This window comes from Cannabis sativa, chromosome 3 (assembly GCF_029168945.1).
Source record: "Cannabis sativa cultivar Pink pepper isolate KNU-18-1 chromosome 3, ASM2916894v1, whole genome shotgun sequence".
NCBI lineage: Eukaryota > Viridiplantae > Streptophyta > Magnoliopsida > Rosales > Cannabaceae > Cannabis > Cannabis sativa.
This window is the reverse complement of record NC_083603.1, coordinates 15689882-15712863: the sequence shown is the minus strand read 5'-3', so window position 1 is coordinate 15712863 and position 22982 is coordinate 15689882. Positions and strand designations below refer to the sequence as shown.

General features: G+C 34.0%; 1 protein-coding gene across 1 annotated transcript; it reads left to right on the top strand.

Annotated features, from left to right (window-relative positions):
• The first annotated feature begins 20760 nt into the window (after nucleotides 1–20760).
• Nucleotides 20761–22777, top strand: LOC115708960 (UDP-glycosyltransferase 73D1). Its single transcript, XM_030636984.2, has one exon. The coding sequence runs from the start codon at nucleotides 21113–21115 to the stop codon at nucleotides 22613–22615; it is 1503 nt and encodes a 500-aa protein (XP_030492844.2). The 5' UTR covers nucleotides 20761–21112; the 3' UTR covers nucleotides 22616–22777.
• The last annotated feature ends 205 nt before the right edge of the window (nucleotides 22778–22982 follow it).

Below are 22982 nucleotides of genomic sequence, written 5' to 3'. Positions count from 1 at the left end.
GCGCTAACTAGAAGTCCCTTCCTTCCATTATTATTTAGAGCAAGGAAAATAGCACCAAGGTGGTTGTGGGTATAACGCTATGGCATCCATTGTGGAGGGAGTTAAGGTGGAATTTCAAGAGTCACAAATTGGATTTCTAGTATTGGTGCGAGTTGGCACTGGCTGAATTTGGAGGCATGAATGTATTCTTTTAGGGCTTTGAAGGATGGTTTAATAAGTGCTTTAATGGATCTAGTAAAGGAGGAACGAATCTTAGTGAAATATTGATATGGATTTAAGAGAGGAAGAGAATCTAAGGTAATTTTAGTTTCATCTGGAACATAAAAAAGCTCACAAAGGAAGTCTAACTTATTTGAAGTCGATTTTCTACACGTAGGAGAGGGTGTAAGTGCATGAGGGGCAAAAGAGGAGTAGTGAATGAGCTTGAGCATTCATTGAAGTTAGCCATATTGTAAAGTAGAGACTCGTCCATATGATAGTATGAGTTATAGCTCTTAAACCATAAGGGTTCCTGCTATATGCTAAGCGTCATCAAATATAAAGATATCTAAAGTAATGTTCTCACAAGAATTTTCACGACTTAAAACTCTATAGTGTGACTTACAATTATGAATGATAGATTGCTTAGTTACCTTTGTTAGAGATTTTATTACAATGGAAGAAAATCAAGACATTACAACACTATTGCAATATAATACAAGGATCACCAAAAAGATTAAATAAATGTTACAATACATAATATACAATATATATATACACTACATATATATATAAGAAATGTAGAAGAAGATATATAGATTACACAATATTATATAATATATATATAATATGAAGAAGAAAAGATCACTCACTCACAACCTTGAGTGTAGAATAGTGGGGATCACCATCACTTGAACAAGGTATTACACCTTTGTCCAAAACCTTATTTCCTCCTATCTCTAAGCACTAAGGGAACTCTCTAGGAAATAGCTTTGGGAATTATCAAGTCTTTTAGGATTTTCTAGCAAAGTGCTTTCTTGATAGAAAACTTCATCTCTCCAAATGAGCACATTAGACTCCTTTATATAGTGTTTAAGTGATCACACTTAAAATTCAAACTCACCATCTCATTTCTCTCATATAATGAGCATTAATATAGTTTGTAACAACTATATTTCAAACCATTTGAATCCTATCATCAAATTTTGTAACAACCCTTTTATTACACTAATAATGTGTGATCAACACATGAGTTACAAGTAATAACAAATTGTAACTCCTCTCCAAGTTACAACATGATGTAGGTTATAAAAGTGTAGGTTAAAATCATAGGTTATTTATTTACCATACACTTAATATATATATTATTCATATAATAATATATTACCACATTTTAATCTATATTATATTATTAAATAATCAAACAATCTCCCACTAGATTAAAATATGTGACACACTTGTAACATTTATTTAATCAATCAAAATATTATATCAAAATATAACATCCCCCACTTTGATTGAATAAATATACACTTTCAAAGAAGTCTTGCTTAGGTGCATTAGGTAAAATGTCTTTCGACTTGAATTTTACCTTAGTGTACTTACCACAAAGTTTGATGAAATTTTGGTTGCCGTAACATTGAACCATTATTCCTATAGTACAAACCGGTGATAACACACACACCCTTGCTAATGCTCACTTGAGACCGCATGTCTCGCTCTTGCACCGTTAATGGCCATGTGCAAAATTCCAATTCATGGACTCTCTAGAGAATAACTTCCAATTCTCATAAGAGGCGGCACCACCTCTAGTCCATATAGGTAGAGTTTTAGTGTCTCACCACTCTTTAGACACTTCTTAAGCTTAAGTAAGTTTTCTTAAGCTTAAGTTCCATTAAAAAACCTTTCGATTTTAACCCTCAATTTTTACAACATGTACTCATCCATAGATGGGACAATTGAGTACCGCATTCACTCTATTGACTTGTTATTACCTATTGAACTTAAGACTAGATTTTTACTAGTGTTAAGATAGGTTACCATCAATGAGCAAAACGCTAAGGGAGTTTAGATCCCATCCCTCAAAAATTCATGCTTTAATCTTGTACGGATATTAAGCGATTTGTTATAACCTCTTGCTATTGATTCCATGTGAATCATGCATGCCAAAATATAGTGTTTACTTTGTGACCACTTTTCTCCTTAAGTACTTAAGCTTTGAAAATTCAATCATAAAAGATTAATTTTCACTCAAGTCAAATTCTCAATAATTTTAATACCAAGCATATAAAAATTAAACACTAATTTAGACACCAAATATGTCTAAATTATACTTTATTTTAAGACACCAAGCATGTCTCAAATTCTCATATTGGAGTATGCACCCCCACACTTTCACATTTGACTTATCAAGATAATATCTTGATTTTAAAATATAGAAGACCACTTTGTCTCTCTAATTTCTCTTAAATTTGATTTCTTTCTTGAAATTATTTTCACCAAAATTTGACATCAAAATATGTCAAAATTTTACATATGCACATAGCCAAATTTGATTTAGAATTTGAATTCAAAATCAAAAATATCAACAATGTCTCATTACATTTTGATTAAATTTGTAGTACACCCCCACATTTCTACCATAAAATGTATATTAAATATCACCTTTTTATATTTTCCTCTTGAAATGGCTTTTTAAGGTCACTTAGAAAATACTATTTGTTATTTTTAGTTTTCACAGCAAAACTAAAATACCAAACTCACATTACTACTCACAAAATAATGTGATTATTTTTACCCATTATTTTGAAGTTATCTTCTCAATGAGATTAACCCAAATATTACACTAAAGTTAACAAAATTCTCATCAATTTTGTTCACCACTTTGATTATTTAAGATTCATCCACATTGATTCACTTGATTTTGAGTATAAAATTGTTCTTCCAATTTATGACTCATTTCACAAGTTAAGATCCACTATGATCTTAATTGTTCTTGCTTATGACAATGCAAATCCAATAAAAGTGTAACTCTCATAGTCCACTTTTCCTTATCTCATAATATGAGATGATTATCTCTTATAATTCAATAAAAGATGTAACTTCTCAAAAGTCATCTTTTTATTATCTCATAAAGTGAGATGTTCACCACTAAATTGAAAAAGAATTCAAAATATTCTTTATTCTCAAAATATATGATAATAATTCTCACAATAATAATAAACACTATTTTATTACTATCAACATTATTATCATGCTATATAACTCATATATTAATATAATATGTATGTTACTAATCAACATCTCATATGTAACATACACATAATATCAATATTAAATTCACAATATATATGTTACATATCTCATATATATATATAACATATATAATATAATATACATATATATCATATACACATAATATATACATTAATTACACAACTATATATGTTACATACCTCATACATATATAACATATATACACATTAATATGCATGATATATATTCTATACACATATATATATATTATATATACATGTCTCATATAAATACATAGAAATAATTATTTCTACATATTTAATCTCACTAATATATATTATATCACATGCTCTACATATATATAATATATATTACTCATATATACATGTTATATATTATATATCTCACATATATACATATAATAACATGATATAAAATTCAAATATCATATTCTATATCACTATATATAATATATGATATAAACTCATGATCACATATATGCCACACAATATATATATAACTCATATATATGTTATAATATATATATTACTATCATATAAAATAGTAAATCACATAATATTCACCATCATGCTCACCCATGAATGACTTTCACATAAAATTTCTTATCCTTGTATTCTCACAATCTTGATTTATCACCTCTTCTATTGAAAAGGGATAAGCTTTTGATTGTTAGAGATTTTATTACAATGGAAAAAAATCAAGACATTACAACACTATTGCAATATAATACAAGGATCAACAAAGAGATTAAATAAATGTTACAATACATCATATACAATATATATATACACTACATATATATATAAGAAATGTCGAAGAAGATATATAGATTACACAATATTATATAATATATATATAATATGAAGAAGAAAAGATCACTTACTCACAACCTTGAGTGTAGAGTAGTGGGGATCACCATGACTTGAACAAGGTATTACACCTTTATCCAAAAACTTATTTCCTCCTATCTCTAAGCACTAAGGGAACTCTCTAGGAAATAGCTTTGGCAATTATCAAGCCTTTTAGGGTTTTCTAGCAAAGTGCTTTCTTGATAGAAAACTTCATCTCTCCAAATGAGCACATTAGACTCCTTTATATAGTGTTTAAGTGATCACACTTAGAATTCAAACTCACCATCTCATTTCTCTCATATAATGAGCATTAATATAGTTTGTAACAACTATATTTCAAACCATTTGAATCATATCATCAAATGTTGTAACAACCCTTTTATTACACTAATAATATGTGATCAACACATGAGTTACAAGTAATAACAAATTGTAACTCCTCTCCAAGTTACAACATGATGTAGGTTATAAAAGTCTAGGTTAAATTCATAGGTTATTTATTTACCATACACTTAATATATATATTATTCACATAATAATATATTATCACATTTTAATCTATATTATATTATTAAATAATCTAACAACCTTTACACTTGAGTGATACCTAACTCATAACAGTAATATTTTTGGTATGACCCATAATGCACACTACCACTACTTCAAAAATCACTTAAAGAAGATTTAGAAGAATATTTTGAGAGAAGAACACTAGCAATTTTATTTAGTAGAATTCTTTCCCTTACAATGAAAAGGATGGCTCTATATATAGCCATTTACATGGGATAGGATACAAAATAGAAAACTTCCTATAAATATCTTAGAAATAGAAAAACATATAAAAGACAAACTGACAACAAATAGATAAACCAACAAAATGACAAACATAGAAAATGAAAATCTGACAACGAATGGACAAACTGACAAATTGACAAACATAAAAAGCGACAAACCAAAGAACAAATGATTAAAAAAATTCTTACAGACATCATGACTATCAAGAATTTTTCCACTTATTGTTATCTTACAAAAGTAAGAAATATGGAATCTCTTTGTACTACACTTATGAGCGGTCGATAATTGCCTCGTGGTCAACATTATATCTTAATCATAATTTGGGTCCTCTTGAAGTGGGTGCCAATCTGATGGTTCATCATCTTCATCACTTCTAGCTGGTGGACATGCATCATATTCAGAATAAATAATCTCCCATTCTAGTGCATTGCACTGAAAGAGATAGGGATCCTGTTTGATTTCTTGGTCCATGTATAGATCTTGAGAATCCTCAAAATTTCTTGTCTTACAGAGTAGGACCCCTACAGTGTTTATTTCTTTGAATAGTGATGAAATTTTCTTCTTTGCTTCAAGGGCTTGGACCTGTCTGTGACTATTTTTTAGAAATTTAGAATTTGTAAAGAGTCTTTGCTATGCATCGTTAATAATCTGAGGAAAACATTTTCCATGGGGCATCATCTTCTATTTTTGGTCAAATTTTTGGTGGAATAGTCTAGTTTTTCTTAAAAATAGCCTGTTGGAGACTCCTGTACTCTGAATATTCTCTGAAAGGTGCTTCTTGGGAGCCGTATAGTTTAAAGGTGCGATTGCAAACTATTTTTTTGTTGTCCAATTTTGCATTAATACTGATAAAGAAGACAGTGTAGCAATCCATCATTATAGCTACATGTGGTCATAATGGATAAACAAAGATGTGCCTATTGTTGCGAATTTTTTTCCATTCATCCCAAAGTATTTTTTTCCACTCCTCTAGAGGAGCGTACCAAGACAAAATTTCCATTTAGATTTTGTAGGTTGGCTTAAGTTTTTTCTTGTTTGAGGAAATACTGTATAGCAATATGAAGAGCCATTGTTTAGATTTCAACAACAATCATACAAATGCATGTTAGGTACCATAAAAGATGAGTTATAGATTTTGGAGTGAAAAGTGCAGTCTAGAGGGGGACCTGATAGGCAAAAAGATACATTGGGTAAATTAGAAAATCAAGTATAAAATAGGGTCCAAGTATAGAGAGAATTTGGTCGTGAGTATAAATAGCCTTGTGAGAGGCCTTTTCTTTTGTTGACCTTTTAGATTTGGAAAGGATGAGCTTTGCATCTCAGAAAAATGAGAAATTCTTTTATGTTTATGATGATGCCAATATATATATGTATGGAATGGTATTGAAAGAGTTGTAGCTAATTAAGGGGATGGTTTGAAGTAGATGTGAAAAGACCATATTTATAGACGTAGGTCTAGATAGAAGGTCGGCCAAACATTTTCTTGTCCAAGAATTTGTTTTATTTCAAAAGAGTAATGATCAAACCATGCTGCCAGTCTCAAAAGTTAAGCATTGGTTATCTTGTTCTTTCTCAATCTTATCATTCCTTTTGATGCATCAAAATTAGTTTCCACTAAGAAATGATGGCCTATGAGGTGGAACTCAAATTTTGTGATTCCCATCTTAATTGATATTAACTCTTTTAGTGTTGAATGATAATGGAGTTGAGAATCTTTGAAGTGTCCACTCTTATATCCACATATTTATCTTTTCCTCTACTGATCTTGCTCGAGAAGGAAAACACCCCAATATTGGTCTATGGCATTTGTTTGAAGAAGACCTTTTGCGTCAGACGGAATCTATAAAGATGGTAGATTCTGCATGATTTCCTTCAGCTTCCTTACTGCTATAGTTTGGTCATGTGACCATTCTAGACTATTCTTCTTGAGCATATTGATGAGTGGCCTTGTCAGTACAGAATGTCGGGGAACAAAGTCTCACAAATAATTTATGATGTCCAAGAATTGTTGGACCTGAACTTTCGTGAGATTTTCATGTGGGAATTTGAGTAGTTCGTGGGCTATATGTGGTTGGGCTTCATATTATCCTTTAGATAATTTCATCCTAATTAATTCTATTTGCGTCTGTCAAATAATCATTTTCTTTTTCAGACAACATGATACCATGAGCTTTATTGATAGAAGAAAATTGGGCCAATAACAATTGATGGACTTTTTCATCAGGAGAAAAAAGTAAAATATCATCAATATAGATGAGAGTCTTTTCCAATATCGGGCCATATACCCTTGTCACAACCTTTTGAAATAAAGAATGGGCCATTTTGAGCCCAAAAGGTAGGACGGTCCACTGGAAATGATGATTTGGAATGCAAAAAGTTGTTTTGGGTTGGTCATCTAGTTTGATGCCTAATTGCCAAAATCCTTCTTTTAGATCGAACTTTTAAAAAATATGGGCTTTGGATAAACTGGCAAACAAAGAATTCTTATTTGGTATTGGAAATTTATCATCTGCTAAGAACTCATTTAGGGGCTTGTAGTTGATGACAACCCTTTTCTTTTCTCAAGCTTTCTTTGATCGATTATTAACATAAAATGCATGACATGCCCATGGAAAGGAAGTTGACTCTATTAAACCATACTGTTGTGACTCTTTGTGGATGCCATTTGTTGATGTTTTGGATTCATGCCTGGGTGACTAGCCTTTGTAGGGTTTACATCTTCATTAAGCTTAAAAGGAAGGCTTATGAAGAACTATTGATTTTTCTATAAAAGATCGTAACGTTTCTTTAGGAACTTGGCATGATTATTGGCACATGAGACTTTGATGAGCTCTTTCATGATTTGATGAAATGGGTCATGGGGCATTAAGAAATTATATGATATGGCTTCCCATGGTGTAAAATGTTGTTTGTAACCAAGTTCACTAGGAAGAATACGCGAACCCTTCTTCTTTGTGTAAAGATCAAAACCGACAATTAAGTCTTTTCCAGGTAATTTTGATCCAATGTAATTATGAGTAACAGAACACCCTAGGAATAACTGCAACTGAATCAATTTACTGATGAGTTATGTGCAAAAAATACTTCCATTTAGAGCATGAAAGTATTGTTTCTCTTTTCTCCAATATTCTTTAGGAAGAATATCAGGGTTCATTATCGTGTATGACGCTCCCGTATCGAAAAATGCTACCACTTTTATCGGCTTGGCATATTTTGTTAGAAGAATTTGCACAGTGATGTTAAGAGATGGTTGCATTGTGTGAATAGTGGACATTTGATAACATTCTAGAGCGTCCAAATCACTCCATTATTCGAATCCACAAAGAGATTCTGAGTTAAATTCATCATTCGTTAAGAAGATTGACTCTGTGTCATTTTCCTTAAGAGACATCCTAGTCATTTATTGGATATGTTAGAGAAGCTTGACTGTTTTTCCTTTAGGGCATCGTTTTGCATAATGACCTTTTTCTTCCACACACATAGCACCAATAATATTTTTTTCGAAACTCAAGCTTCCTTTGTAAAAATTTTATTTTGCGTCCTTTGTATTTTGAGAACTTCAATGTCTTGAACTTGTTTTTATTCTTTGGGTTTTTGTAAGAACACGAAGCTTCAGAATGGCATTTGATGAGTAAATCTCATATGCTACAAACTTTGCCTAGTTTTTTCGGTTGCTTCATAAATTCTTAGAGAAATTTCTTCAGGAGCATATTTTTTCAAGGGCTTTTAAGACTAGTTGGAAAATTTCTCCAATTGTAGCATCCATAAGGCTTTTTCCTGATCCAGAGAGTAGCATGAAAGTTTCTTCGCCAAGTAGTTCTGGAATAGAGGAAAGGAAGACTTGCTTTAGATTTGGATCATCAATGCCACCTATTTGGTAGAATCGTTGAGTCATTCTCTTATAATACTTTTCCAAATCTCTTTGTCCATTGAACAACACTTGATCTTGAAAAACTCTGCTCTAAGTCTTTCAATTACTTGTGCATCTTGGCCACATAACTCGACATAGAGATAGCTTAGGGCATTTGTGACAGATGGGAGTTTCAAGAAAGTCATCTATCTGTATTCGCCTAAGCTTGTCCACCAATCCTGCAAAGTTCCTATGAATCTTTAGACAAAATTCAAGAGGATCATCTTGTCTATGCCTATGGTTTTTTGTGTTTCCAGGCTAAGCCAAGCTTGGAATTCTTGGAATCTTTCTCACCACTTAGATGGGGGAATGTCATCAAGAGTAAAAGTTTGAAAGTTAGAACATTTACTCTTTCGATGATGATTGGATTCTAGTTTTATTGTAGCTGTTGCTTCTTCTTCATTTTTGTCTTCACTTTTGACAATAGGCTCAATTTGGGAATATGCTTCTTCTGCAAATTGAGCCATAAAATGTTGGGGTACGTCATCTTCACTAGTATCTAAATCTTGAGACTCATCACTAGTATTTAAATCTTGGGACCAAGTTTTAGAAGTCTCTTCTTGGTAGAGGAAGAGGACTAAATTCCTTCATCGTCAAGTTCTTTATCTATTTGATGGATCAAGGGAGAAATAGGATTAATCACAGTTGTTTGGGCCATTAATTATTTAGGCTCTTTCTCTGATAGAGAGAATGCTTGTGGAGGAGAATTATCCAAGCTTTATTTTTTCTTTCCCATTTTAGTTTTTTGTTGTTGTTGATTTTTGTCAAGCATTCGTCTAAGTCAAAGAAGTGAGTCTTCTTATGAAGAGACTGAGAAAGGTGATGTCGGAGCAGTCTTTGGCATTTTTGAGAACTACCATGGTACTGATGTTGTATTTGCTCCAAAAGGCGTTGAATTTCCTCCAAAAATTGTTGATTGAGACCCTATCGAATATAATTCTCTTTGAAAAATTTGCCTTTTTAGAGATTCATATTGGGTTTTTAGGGCTTTCATATTAGCTTCTTTTGCAAAGAATAATGACATCGAAATAGAATTTAATTTTATGATGGCCATGAGTTCGTCATGCATTTGTTGAATCTTGTTTGTCAACTTTTTAATGATCATGTCTTGTGATTGTTGTTCAACCATTGTCTCTATGAGGGTAATTTGGTATTCTACCTGTTTTAAGACATGGTTTTAGGCAATCATATTTTCTGTTTGCCAATTCAATACTTCTTTCGTTACGGAGACCTTTAGTAGAGTTCCATCAGCATTGCTGGTTGTAAGATTTTGTATTTTTTGCTGGTGGGAAGAGGTACCTTGCTCTTTAGTTTTTTCAAACCTCTTAAGCAGAGGAAAATGTACATCATAATCAATGGATGTACTAGGGGTGATCATATTTGCGTCAAAAAGTGATCGAACTGATGGTTGAACAACTGGTGCTAAAAATTTTCTCCATGCTTCTCCATCTATTTTGCTTGTTTTTTTATGACAAGGCAAGACTGTTTGTGGCTGTGAAGCTATTGAAGAATCATCTGAATCCCATTTGGTGGGCTCTAGTGTAGGCTAATTGTAGCTCTTTTGTGTAGAGTATTTGACTATATAGTTGAATTTTCTAGATGGTTGGCCTAATAGACCGATGTTTTTGTCGCTATTTTCTAGCTTTTGCTTGAGTCGCTTTCTTAGAGTGGGACGTCGTCAGGGCTCATCATCTTTTAGAGAACTTTTACAGTTATAAACATCCCAATATTTATGCCCATCTGAGGATTCAAAAGCGTAAATTTACTTTCCATGGGAATTGAAGTACATTATCTCTGCATCTGTTAGTTGATGGGTGTGATGACATATTGGGTGCGAAAATAGCTAGGTGGTTTTGTTTGGCTTCTGTCAAAAACAATTTTAACATATCCATCTTCTTTTGTATGGTAGGAAGGCTCAGTTGTGGTTTGAAGCAGAAGTTGTGGCTTGTGAAGCTTTTCATAATTGGTGACCCATAATTTGGGTAAAAGCTTTATGAGTTCGTCAATGGTCATTTGCTTTGGGATATGTGTACAGGTAGGTACTTGTTTGCAATCCATGGAGATGAGTAAAGCGTCTAATGTTTGAGGGATTTTAAGATCAAGAGCATGATCTTGGAGCCAATATGCCATCTAATAATGGAGTGTGGCACCAAGAGAAGTTGGGTCTTGATCCACTCCTACTGTTTCCACTTCTATTTCAAAAGCATCATTCAGTCAATTGTCTCTAAGAGGCATGTTGAAATTGGGAAGCAAAGTGACGACCACTGTTCTTGGATTTAAAGTAGTTTCAATAGTAGTTGTACTTGCATGCATGTTGATATTTCCTCATTCGTGTATCAAGAAGACCAATACAAGTGCTAACTGAAAGTCCCTTACTACCATGAATATAAAGCAAGGGAAATAGCACCAAAGTGGATGTGGGTATAACATTGTACATCTACCGTGGAGGGAGTTTAGGTGGAATTTCAAGAGTCACAAATTAGACTTCTGGTATTGAGTTGGCACTAGCTGAATTTGGAGGCTTGAATGTATTTTTTTGGAGCTTTAAAGGATGGTTTAATAAGAACTTTAATGGATCTAGTAAATGAGAAATGAGTCTTAATAAAAGGTTGATATATATTTAAGGGAGGAAGAGAATATGAGATAATTTTATTTTTATTTGGAAAATAAAAAAAAAAAACATCAAAGTAAATATTTTAAAATCGAGTAACAAAGTTACTCTTAATGTAAAAGAAAAAAAGAAAATATATATTTACTTAAACTATTCAATTTTTTTACTAAGGTTATAGTTTAGTTAAATTGAAACATTTTAATTACATTTTCTTGTTATTTATACGTAATAAAATAATTCTGATTGTATAATATTTTATTTCTTTCAATTCTATTATTTATTCATTTTGATTATACAGTAGAACCTCTATCCAAGAATACATTTGGGACCAAATAAATTATATTCTAATTGAGAGGTTATAACTAAATAGAGTTACACTAGAAAAAAAAAAAATTAAAAAACCAAAAAATATCAACGTAACAACAATAAGAATAAATAATCATTAATACGATATCATAATAGAAATATTTTAGAGTAAATATAATATTCATACATGTATTATAATTTAAAATAAAATTATTAATTTTACATAAATAAATTTACAAAATACATATATATATTTTATTAAGATGTAATTATTCTTATATAGAGGTATACTTTGGTAATATGGGACTTAAAAAATGTATAATTAATTACAATTTAGAGGTTATTCTTATTTATAACTGGCCCAAATTGGGACTTGATTTTTTTATAACAAATTAGAGGTTATTCTTAAATAGAGTATTTTTAAATGGAGGTTCTACTGTAGTTACAATTTACTAAATGTGTCATTCAAATTAATAAAAAATAACATTAAGAAATATTAATAAAATATATTAAAAGTTATAAAACTAATAATTTATTAAATAAATGTTTTTTTAATATATAATTAAAGATTAAAATGATAATTTGTTAGGTAGATATTCTTAATATAGATATTAACTGAGTTAGTTAGCATATTTAATATAAATTAAATTAGTTATTTTGGCCAAAAATATACATAAAGCTATATTTGGCCCATTTTTTATTTGAATAATTACATAAGACACTATTTTTTGTAAAAAAATTATATTTTTACGTTTAATTTTTTTTTTTATATATATATTTTTACGGTTTTTCATAAAAATAACAAGAAAACTGCATAAAAGTAATATGAAAATAACATCAAAACAGCAACATAAAATAACTTACAAATAACAAAAAATTAACAACAAATTAACAAGAGTACAACATAAAAAGACCGTATTTTCTGTAATAATATCAAAAAATTTGTAAAAATATTTAAAATTCATTGAAACTGCATTCTTATAATTTTTTTTTATTATTTTTATGTATTTGTTAAATAATCTCTTTTTTATATTTGTGCTCTAATGCACAAGGTGCTAGGAGTGTTCATGGATTGGTTTGGTCCGAATTTTCATATTTTTTGAACCAAACCAGTATAACAGCTTTTTGATTATTGTAAACCAAAACAGACCAATAAATTTCTCAAACCAAACCATAAAAAACGGTTTGGTTTGGTTTGAAACTACAATTTAAGTGGAATTTATAATTAGGGTAATTTGCGGCATAACCTCCTTAAGTGGCTAAGTTTTTACAACTAACTCCCAATTCTAAAATTTTGGTGGTAATACCTTATAAACCTAAGTTCTGTTAGCACTTAGCCCTTTCCATCTATTTTTGGCTATTAACTGCCATGGAATGTCTACGCGTACACAGTGTACACGTGGCACAATTTTATTGGTCTACGTGAATAAATATTTAAAAAAATAAAAAATTAATTATTTTAAAAATAAAAAATAAATAAATAAAAAATTTTCTTTTTCTTTAAAAATTAAAAAAATAATTTTAAAAACATAAAAATTAAAAAAAAAAAAACCTAATTCCCTCTTTCTCTTCTTCTCTTCTTGTTCTTCTCTTTCTCTCAGAGTCATAACACAGAGAAGCAGAAGCAGCAAAGCCATGGTGAAATCCTACTTGAGGTACGAGCCCGCTTCTGCCTTTGGCGTCATCGCTTCCATCGAATCAAACATTGCCTACGACCGCTCTAGGAAACACCTCCTTGCCCCGACCCTCGAGAAGGTCGGGGTTTGGCATGTACAACAAGGCGTCCGCATCAAAAACCTAGACCCATCTGCGTCTTCTCGTGGTCCTTCCATCGGTGTCACCGCAATCGCTGTCGATGCATCACATTCATCTCTGGTAACCTTTTGACTTTAGCTTCTTAATGTTATGTTTTGTTCTGTTTGCTTTCGGGAGTGAAGTTAGGGTTTAATTGCATGTAGCGATTGGGTATGCAAATGGAAGTATTCGAATTTGGGATTTTGAGAAAGGAACCTATGAAACTACATTGAATGGGCATAAAGGGGTCGTCACTGTTCTTCGGTACAACAAGCTTGGGTCTATTGCTTTCATCTGGGTGTAAAGATAATGATGTTATACTGTGAAATGAGAAGGATTGGAGCCAGTTGATTTGATTTTATCTAATTGGGTTTGGGCTTCGGATTGAAGAGGAGGCAAAGTTATCGTATAGCAAAACTAGGCTTTAACTTGTTGTTATTTCCTCTTAATTTTTTTAGCAGAGAAGAAGAAGAAGAAGAAGAAGAAGAAGAAGAAGAAGAAGAAGAAGAAGAAGAAGAAGAAGAAGAAGAAGAAGAAGAAGAAGAAGAAGAAGGGGGCGGTGCGTAGGGCAATGAGAGAGAGGGAGAACGAGAAGAGAAGAAGAGAAAGAGGGAATTAGGTTTTTTTTTAATTTTTATTTTTTTAAAATTGTTTTTTTTTTAATTTTTTAATTTTAAAAGAAAAAGAAATTTTTTTATTTTTTATTTTTTAAAATATTTATTTAGGTGGACCAATAAAATTGTGCCACGTGTGCACTGTGTACACGTAGACATTCCACCATGGCAGTTAACAGCAAAAAATGGATGGAAAGGGCTAAGTGCTAACAGAACTAGGGTTTAGGATGTTTTACCACCAAAAATTTAGAATTGGGGATTAGTTGCAAGAACCTGACCACTTAAAAAGGTTATGCCGCAAATTACCCTTATAATTATTTATGTTTTTAAGTAATTGTACTATTTCCACTAAGTTTTTAATTTTATTTTTCAAAATATATATTATACATGATAAGTAATAGATCTATAACATATAAATAATAATATAAAAACATTCTTAAAGGTCAAATATAACATAAAAATCTAAAATTCATGTAATAAAAATCTTGACAAACAAAAAAATTCAAAATTATACATATAGTCACATATAAAATATGTATAAATCAATTATTTATAATAAACGGTCCGATCCGGTTTAACCATTAACTATTTATTACGAACCGCAACCGAACCATTTAGCGGTAAACGGTCCGGATTAACCAGACCACCAAAAATGGTTTCCTCGATTACGGTCTACAGTGATTCAGATTGTCGCCATCCGACTTTAAACTACAGTATTTTGATTTCGATGAACAGCCCTACAAGGTGCAAATTAGTTATAAAAGTCAATATTACCATTAATGCTCATTCAAAATATAAAAATAAAAATTTATTTATATTATTTTAATATCTTATAAATGAGAAATGCTAAAGGGCACCACTGGTCACCCTCCTACGTGTCAATATTATGAGAAGAAAGAAAATAGCAGAGGGAAAACAGAGCTGATTTTCTATTATGAATTCTCTGCATAATTTTACAAAAGAGGGCTGAGCTTATATAGCCCCAAATAATCAAGAATTGTTAGTTGCATAACTAACTTACAACCGAATTGGCTCCAGCATTTAACAAACTGATTTAACATGATAAAACAACCCTAACAACTCTAACTAACTTAAGCAAGTGGTTCCTAAAAGCCCCCCTCAAGATGGAGTGTATATGTTTATTAAACCCATCTTGGATACAATGTTGGAGAAAGGGGTAGGCAATAGAGCTTTGGTAAATATGTCAGCGAGGTTGTTGTGAGAGGAAACATGGAGTAGTTTGATGGAGCCTTGTTGGACCTTCTCTCGAATGAAGTGGCAGTCAATTTCCACGTGCTTAGTGCGTTCATGATAGACCGGGTTTTCACTAATGTGAATGGCAGCGGTGTTGTCGCAATAGAGCAAAGCCGGGGTGGAATGATTGATGCCAAAGTCTTTGAGGAGAGCGAGGACCCATGTGAGTTCGGAGGTTGCGTTAGCCATGGCTCGATATTCAGCTTCGGCCGAAGAACGAGAGACGGTTTGTTGTTTTTTCGATTTCCATGACACAAGGGAGTTGCCAAGAAAGAGGCAATAACCAGAAATAGACCTTCTTGTGTCTTGACAAGTCCCCCAATCAGCGTCAGAAAAGAAAGAGATTTGAACATTTGAAGGGGATAAACTAGTTTCGGCATAGGCAGAAACCGATGGTGTTGTGTTTGAGGGAAAAAATAGCCCTTGTCCAGGTGTTGTTTTTAAGTATTGCAAGATGCGGTGAGCAGCTTGGAGGTGTGGAATGCGAGGGCAAGTCAAGAATTGACTAAGGTGATTGACCGCATAAGTGATGTCAGGTCTTGTGATGGTGAGGTATATTAATTTGCCAATGAGGCTTCGAAATGGTGTGGGATCGGGAAGGAGATTCCCTTTGTCTTTGCTAAGTTTGAGGTTCGTCTCCATGGGAGTGGAAGCGGGTTTAGTACCCATATACCCAGTATCTTTGAGTAATTGAATGGTAAAAGGTCTTTGAGAGACCGAAATGCCTTGTTTTGTTCTACCAACTTCTAGACCAAGGAAAAAACGAATAGTGCCAAGGTCTTTGAGCTTGAACTTGTCATGGAGATAAGTTTTAAAGTGGGAGATGGCATTGTCATTGTTGCTAGCAATGATTATGTCATCTACGTATATCAAGATGGCAAGAAAAAAGGTGGTGGTTCTTTTTGTAAATAACGAATTATCCGAAAGTGATTGAGAGAAACCATCGGAAATGAGAGTTTGGCTTAGTTTGCTAAACCATTGTCGAGAGGCTTGCTTGAGGCCATAAATGCTTTTGTTTAGTTTGCAAACTGTGTTGGGAGGAGCTTTGTAACCCGGAGGAATTTTCATGTAAACTTCTTCATGGAGCTCCCCATGAAGAAAAGCGTTGTTGATGTCTAATTGGTGTACGTTCCAATTATTCATGGCTGCGAGAGCTAAAAAAATTTTAAGGGTGTTAAACTTAGCCACCGGGGCATAAGTTTCAGAGTAGTCAATGCCATGTCTTTGAGTGTAGCCTTTGGCTACTAGACGGGCTTTGAACCGTTCAACCCCTCCACTCTCATTATATTTGACTTTGTATACCCATTTACAACCAATGGCTTTGTGGCCAGGGGGTAATTTTGTGACAACCCAAGTGTTGTTGCGTTCAAGGGCGTCAGTTTCTTTGTCCATGGCCAAGAGCCAATGTTTAAATTGAGAAGCCTCAGCATAAGATTGAGGTTCAATTTCTGAGTATGCTGCAAGAACAGCTGCTCGAAAGGTAGGATGAAGTTTAATATAGGAAAGGTATTGCTCAATCGGGTGAGCGGTGGAGGAAGCATGACAGATGTAATCTGTCAAATGTTTTGGTTTTGTTATGACTCTTCCTGTCCTTGAAGTTGTGAGACAAGGTTGGTCAATGTGAATTTGTGTTGGTAATGAACCAACTGAAGTATCGGTTGTTGGAGCAGAATCTGGTGAAGAACCAGCTGCTGTAGTGTCTGATGCAACAAGTTTGGGAGATGGAATTGCTGTAGCATCTGGTATAGGGACTGTTGTAGCAGAATCGGGTATAGAACCAGCTGGTGGGATGTTTAATGCATCAGGTTTCAAGAGAGAAACAGGTGCGGTGAGGTCTGGTGTGAGAGAACCAGATGTTGGAGTGTCGAGTGCAGCAGTTGGAGGTGTGCAACCTGCTGGTTTGAGCTGCCTGTCGACAGAATCTGGTATATTAGTTGCACCAGAATTCTGTGAGTTATTTGGCTGCATTGCTGGTATAGTAGAATTAATTGGGAGTAACACATGGGGAGACTCCCTAGTGGATTGGTGAATCAATCTGGTAGTGGGAATGATACTATCAGATAAAAAATGGTTAATTTTAGAAGTGGATGTTGCTGAAAAAAGAGGGAATATTGTTTCATAAAAAACCACATCTCTTGAAATGTATATTTGTTTAGTTTCAATGTCAAGAAGTGTGTAGGCTTTCATGCCTTGAGGATAGCCAATGAAAACCGAGGCTCGACTTCTTGGTGTGAACTTGTGTCTTCTAGAAGGGAGGGTGGAGCCATAGGCTAAACACCCGAAACTTCGAAGGTGGTCATATTTAGGATTTGTACCATGCAATAGTTGGTATGAAGTCAAACCCTTAAGCATTTTAGAGGGAGTCCTATTCATGAGATATGTAGCGGTTTGAACTAGGTATGACCAATAAACCAAGGGTAAATTGGATTGAAATCCTAGTGCCCGAGCAATGTTTAATATGTGTTGGTGTTTCCTTTCAACAACGGAATTTTGTTGTGGTCTTTCTACACAAGAATGGTAATTCAATATACCTTTAGATGCAAAAAAAGATTGTAAGTTTAACTCTTTAGCATTGTCGGATCTTATGGCTTTAATGGATGTTGAAAATTGGGTACAAACCATGTTAAAAAAGGTAGGAATGACATTTTGAACATCGGATTTATTCTTGAGCAAATAAAGCCAAGTAAATCTTGATTTGTCATCGACGATAGTGAGAAAGTATTTGTAACCTTCTACACTAAGTATATGAAAAGGTCCCCAAATATCCATATGAACCAAATCAAACACATTCTTTGAGAAATTGTGATTGGAAATGAAAGGTAAGCGCTTTTGTTTTGCCAAATGGCATATATGACAATGTTTAGTAGAATTTGGATGTGAAATATTATGTTCTTTATTGAAAAAACTTGAAATACACATCGAAGGATGTCCAAGGCGATTGTGCCATTGGTTTACATTGATTTTATTGAAAGAAAAAGGGAAAATGGCAGCGGCTGTAGCAGAAGGATTGTCTTGTTGAATCAAGTACAATTTCCCACTTCTTTTAGCTGTCCCAATCACCACATTCAGAGTAAGATCCTGGATTTCACAAGAATTGCGATGAAACACAATATCATTAGAGTTATGAAGCATGTAATCAGTAATGGAAAAAAGATTGAGGTGAAACTGTGGGATATACAACACATTATGTAGGGTGATGTTGTTATTAATCTTGACAGTTCCAACCTTTTGAACAGGGACATCTTGTCCATTTGGTAATGTAACAACCTTAGGGAAAGTAACATTAGTAAATGAGGAAAAACATTTAATGTTGAAGCACATGTGGTGAGTTGCACCACTATCGATTATCCAAGAAAAGGAATGAGAATTTATACCTGCATGATTCGAAATTGCAGGGTTGCTGGCTGGGTTTTCAGCATTGCTGGTATGTCCTAGCTGCTGGCTTAGAAGTGATATGAGATGCTGGCAGTGAGAAGTAATATCAGCATGTGTAAGCTGGTGGTCATTCTCAGGTTTCGGGTTGTGTGTGGAAGCAGTATTTGCCTTCCCTTTTCCCTTGTCTTGCTTCTTCTTATCACCATAGCCGGGGGGGAATCCATGCAAAAAGTAACATTTATCAACCAAATGGCCTGGTTTGCCACAGTTAGAGCATGATGGCCTAGGCTTCTTTGCTCTTGGGGGATTGGTTGAAGACGAGGCAGCAGCAAAAGGAACAATTTCAGAGGATCCAAGGGATCGTTGACGCTCTTCTTGAATGATCATTGCAAAGACTCGGGATAGGTTTGGAATAGGTTCATTTAATAGAATTTGAGCCCGAACCGAGGCATAGGACTCATTCAAACCAGTCAAGAATTGAAGGACTTGGTTTTGGTTGTAGTAATCCAAGAAAATTTTCATTGCACCACAAGAACAAGTGGTTATGGGTTGAAATTCTTTCAACTCATCCCATAGGGATTTCATTTTGGTGAAATAAGCAGAAACCGAAGAATCACCCTACTGAAGCCGAGTGAGTTGGGTTTGCAACTGAAAAATTCTAGGGCCATTGCCCTCATTGAAACGTTCAGCAAGATCGTTCCACATTTCGGTAGCTAAATCAAAGTACATAATACTTTGTGCAATCTCAGGAGTTACAGAATTAACTAACCAAGACATTACAGTATTGTTACACCTTAACCAAGAATTGAGAGAGGGGTTACCAGGTTCTGGCCGAGGGAGAGAGCCATTGATGAACGAGACTTTGTTCTTGGCAGCAAAGGCCATTGTAATACCTCTTTTCCATGGTTGATAGTTGGGGCCATTGAGGACTGTGGACACGAGGACAAGGCCAGGGTGGTCACCGGTGCTCAAATAGTAGGGGCTGGAATGATCTTCAGCAATCGAGCGAGGGTGAGAAGCTTGAACTGCGTTGTCGTCAACAATGGTGGTTTGGTCCTGGGGAGAAGGATCTGTCGATTGAGATTGAGTCCGAATCTGTGGGTTGCGAACAGGAATGGCGGAAGAATTGGGAGCTTGAACGGGATCGGAATTGATCTCGATTGTGTGATTGTCGACCGTGGAAGGAGGAGCTCCATCCTGGGAACGGGTCGAAGGTCTGGCCATGGAAGCTGGAGGCCTGATTACGTCTGATACCATATGAGAAGAAAGAAAATAGCAGAGGGAAAACAGAGCTGATTTTCTATTATGAATTCTCTGCATAATTTTACAAAAGAGGGCTGAGCTTATATAGCCCCAAATAATCAAGAATTGTTAGTTGCATAACTAACTTACAACCGAATTGGCTCCAGCATTTAACAAACTGATTTAACATGATAAAACAACCCTAACAACTCTAACTAACTTAAGCAAGTGGTTCCTAAAAAATATCGCTATTGGTCCAACTAAGTATCGGGTCCCATATAATTTAATATAATAATTTTTAGGGAGTATTGCTAGCCAATCACAACGCGACATTTCGAGAAAGTGCTAGTCACCACTGGTGCCTAATAGCAATGCTCCTTATAAATATTTATTCAAAGTTAATAAATAATATTAATAAGTGGCAAAAAGATAATTAAAAATGTAGTATTTATTGTGTTTTAACATTTGTCTCATGCTACTTTTTATGCTAAATTTGGACATAATTTTTAGCTTGTGCCAAATTTAACGTATATTTTACATTACCATTAAATTTAAATTTTAATAAAATATTTTTAAAAATGACAATACACCGCATTTATAATTCTATCTTAGAATTAAATTGATTTAACAGTGGGACACCATCTTTTAAAAAGGGATTTTGTTAGCACCTATAAAAAGCATCCACATTAGTCATTAGTGTCATAGTGTGTAATGCACGTCCGTCTCGTTTTTTGAATTTGAATCATTCAAAGTAAACGTGTGTAGTATTATTTATTCCTTTTATTTTTCGTAGGAACGTCGGTAGTATTTGATCGATCATAAGAAACTAGAGGAAAATCTTCCTCATGTAAATCACCTAACCGACTATTTGCAACTCACCATGTATATATATATATATATATCTGTCACCACTCGCCTATAAATATAATATCATAAACCATATTATATATGTTTATATATCATACCCCATGTCAGGTTGTTGCTTGTACAATTTACTTGAACATTAAACATTATGAACGAAACAGAGTCCACCTAGCTTGTTCATTGTAGTAACCCCAACAAATCGATTAATTGTTTGACAGAATCCGATTCCTGCAAAAAAATAATGGCAGCTTTGGAACCCTGGAAACAAAAACAACAGCCCCACTTTGTGTTAATCCCATTAATGGCTCAAGGCCATATGATTCCCATGATAGACATGGCCAGACTCTTTGCCGAGCGTGGAGTATACGTTAGCCTAGTAACCACCCCCCATAATGCCTCCAGATTCGAGTCAATCATTACTCGGGCATCCCATTCCGGACTCCCAATCAAGCTCGTCCAATTCCCATTCCCGAGCCAAGAAGTAGGCCTCCCAATCGGGTACGAGAATCTCGACAGTTTGCCATCTAGAAACCTCTTGGGACAATTCTACAAAGCTCTCAACATGCTTCAGAAACCACTGGAATCATACCTCGAAAGGAATCCGATTCCGATCACTTGCATAGTCTCTGACAAGTGTTTGTTTTGGACTTCTGAAACCGCCAAGAAGTTTAATATTCCAAGAATCGTTTTTCACGGCATGTGCTGCTTTTCTCTCTTAGCTTCTCATAACATCAAGCTCCACAACTCTCATAATTCGGTCAATTCCGATTCCGAGCCATTCCCGATTCCGGAACTACTGCCTCATCGTCAAAGAATTGAAATCACGAGAGCCCAGTTGCCAGGAGCGTTCGTTACTCAGCCAGACTTGGATGATTTCCGAGACAGAATGAAGGAGGCCGAAACGACGGCGTTTGGGGTCGTGGTCAACAGTTTTGATGAGCTGGAGAAAGGGTGTTCCGTGAAATACGGTAAAGCCTTAAACAACAAAGTGTGGTGTATTGGACCGGTTTGTCTTTCCAATAAGAACGAATTGGATAAATTGGAGAGAGGGAACCGGACCTTGATAAACGACAGGGAGTGTTTACAATGGCTTGACACAATGGAACCAAACTCAGTCGTTTATGCATGTCTTGGTAGTCAATGTCGTTTAGTTCCTTCACAGCTTATAGAGCTGGGGTTGGGGTTGGAAGCCTCTGGTCAACCCTTTATATGGGTGGTCAAACCAGGAGAAAAGTTTTATGAGTTTGAGAATTGGCTAAAGGAGGAAAGATTTGAGGAAAGGATTAAGGGAAAAGGTATGTTGATAATGGGTTGGGCCCCACAGATTCTGATATTAGCCCATAAATCAATTGGTGGGTTTCTGACTCACTGTGGCTGGAATTCGACTATTGAAGCTGTTTGTTTTGGTTTGCCAATGATAACTTGGCCTCTTTTTGCTGAGCAATTTTTGAATGAGAAATTGGTTGTAGAAGTTTTGAGGATTGGTGTTAGGGTTGGTGTTGAAGTTCCGGTTAGGTGGGGTGATGAAGAAAAAATTGGGGTGTTGGTTAAGAGAGATGAAGTGAGGAGAGCCGTTGAGATTTTGATGATGGACCGTGGAGATGATGATGAAGTGAAAAATAGAAGAGAAAGAGCTAGAATACTTGGAGATATGGCTAAAAGAGCTACTGATCAAGAAGGTAGTGGGTCTTCTTATTTGAACATATCATCTTTGATCAAAGATGTAGCTAATTATTATTCTTAAGTTAAGTAATTAAACTAACATTATATCATCTCTATTTTGTAAGTATTATTTGGAGTCATGTAATAAGTAATATTTTTGAATATATTTTTTTTCGAGAAATTTATTGTGCACCCTTTTAAAGAAATATTTTGGTGCATCCTCATGAGTTTCGAGCTTTTTAAATGAATTTTTTTCATAATAATATACGTGTTAATTATTGTAAATAGTTATTTACTAATATAAAAAAGACATTTACTCATATAATAAAATATTTTAATATTATTTTTCTTATTATAACTTATTCAAAATTTTCTAAAAAAAAAATTCTAAAAATTTAATACTAACCTAATGCAACATACATAATCATTTTAAAAAAAATCTTTTCCTT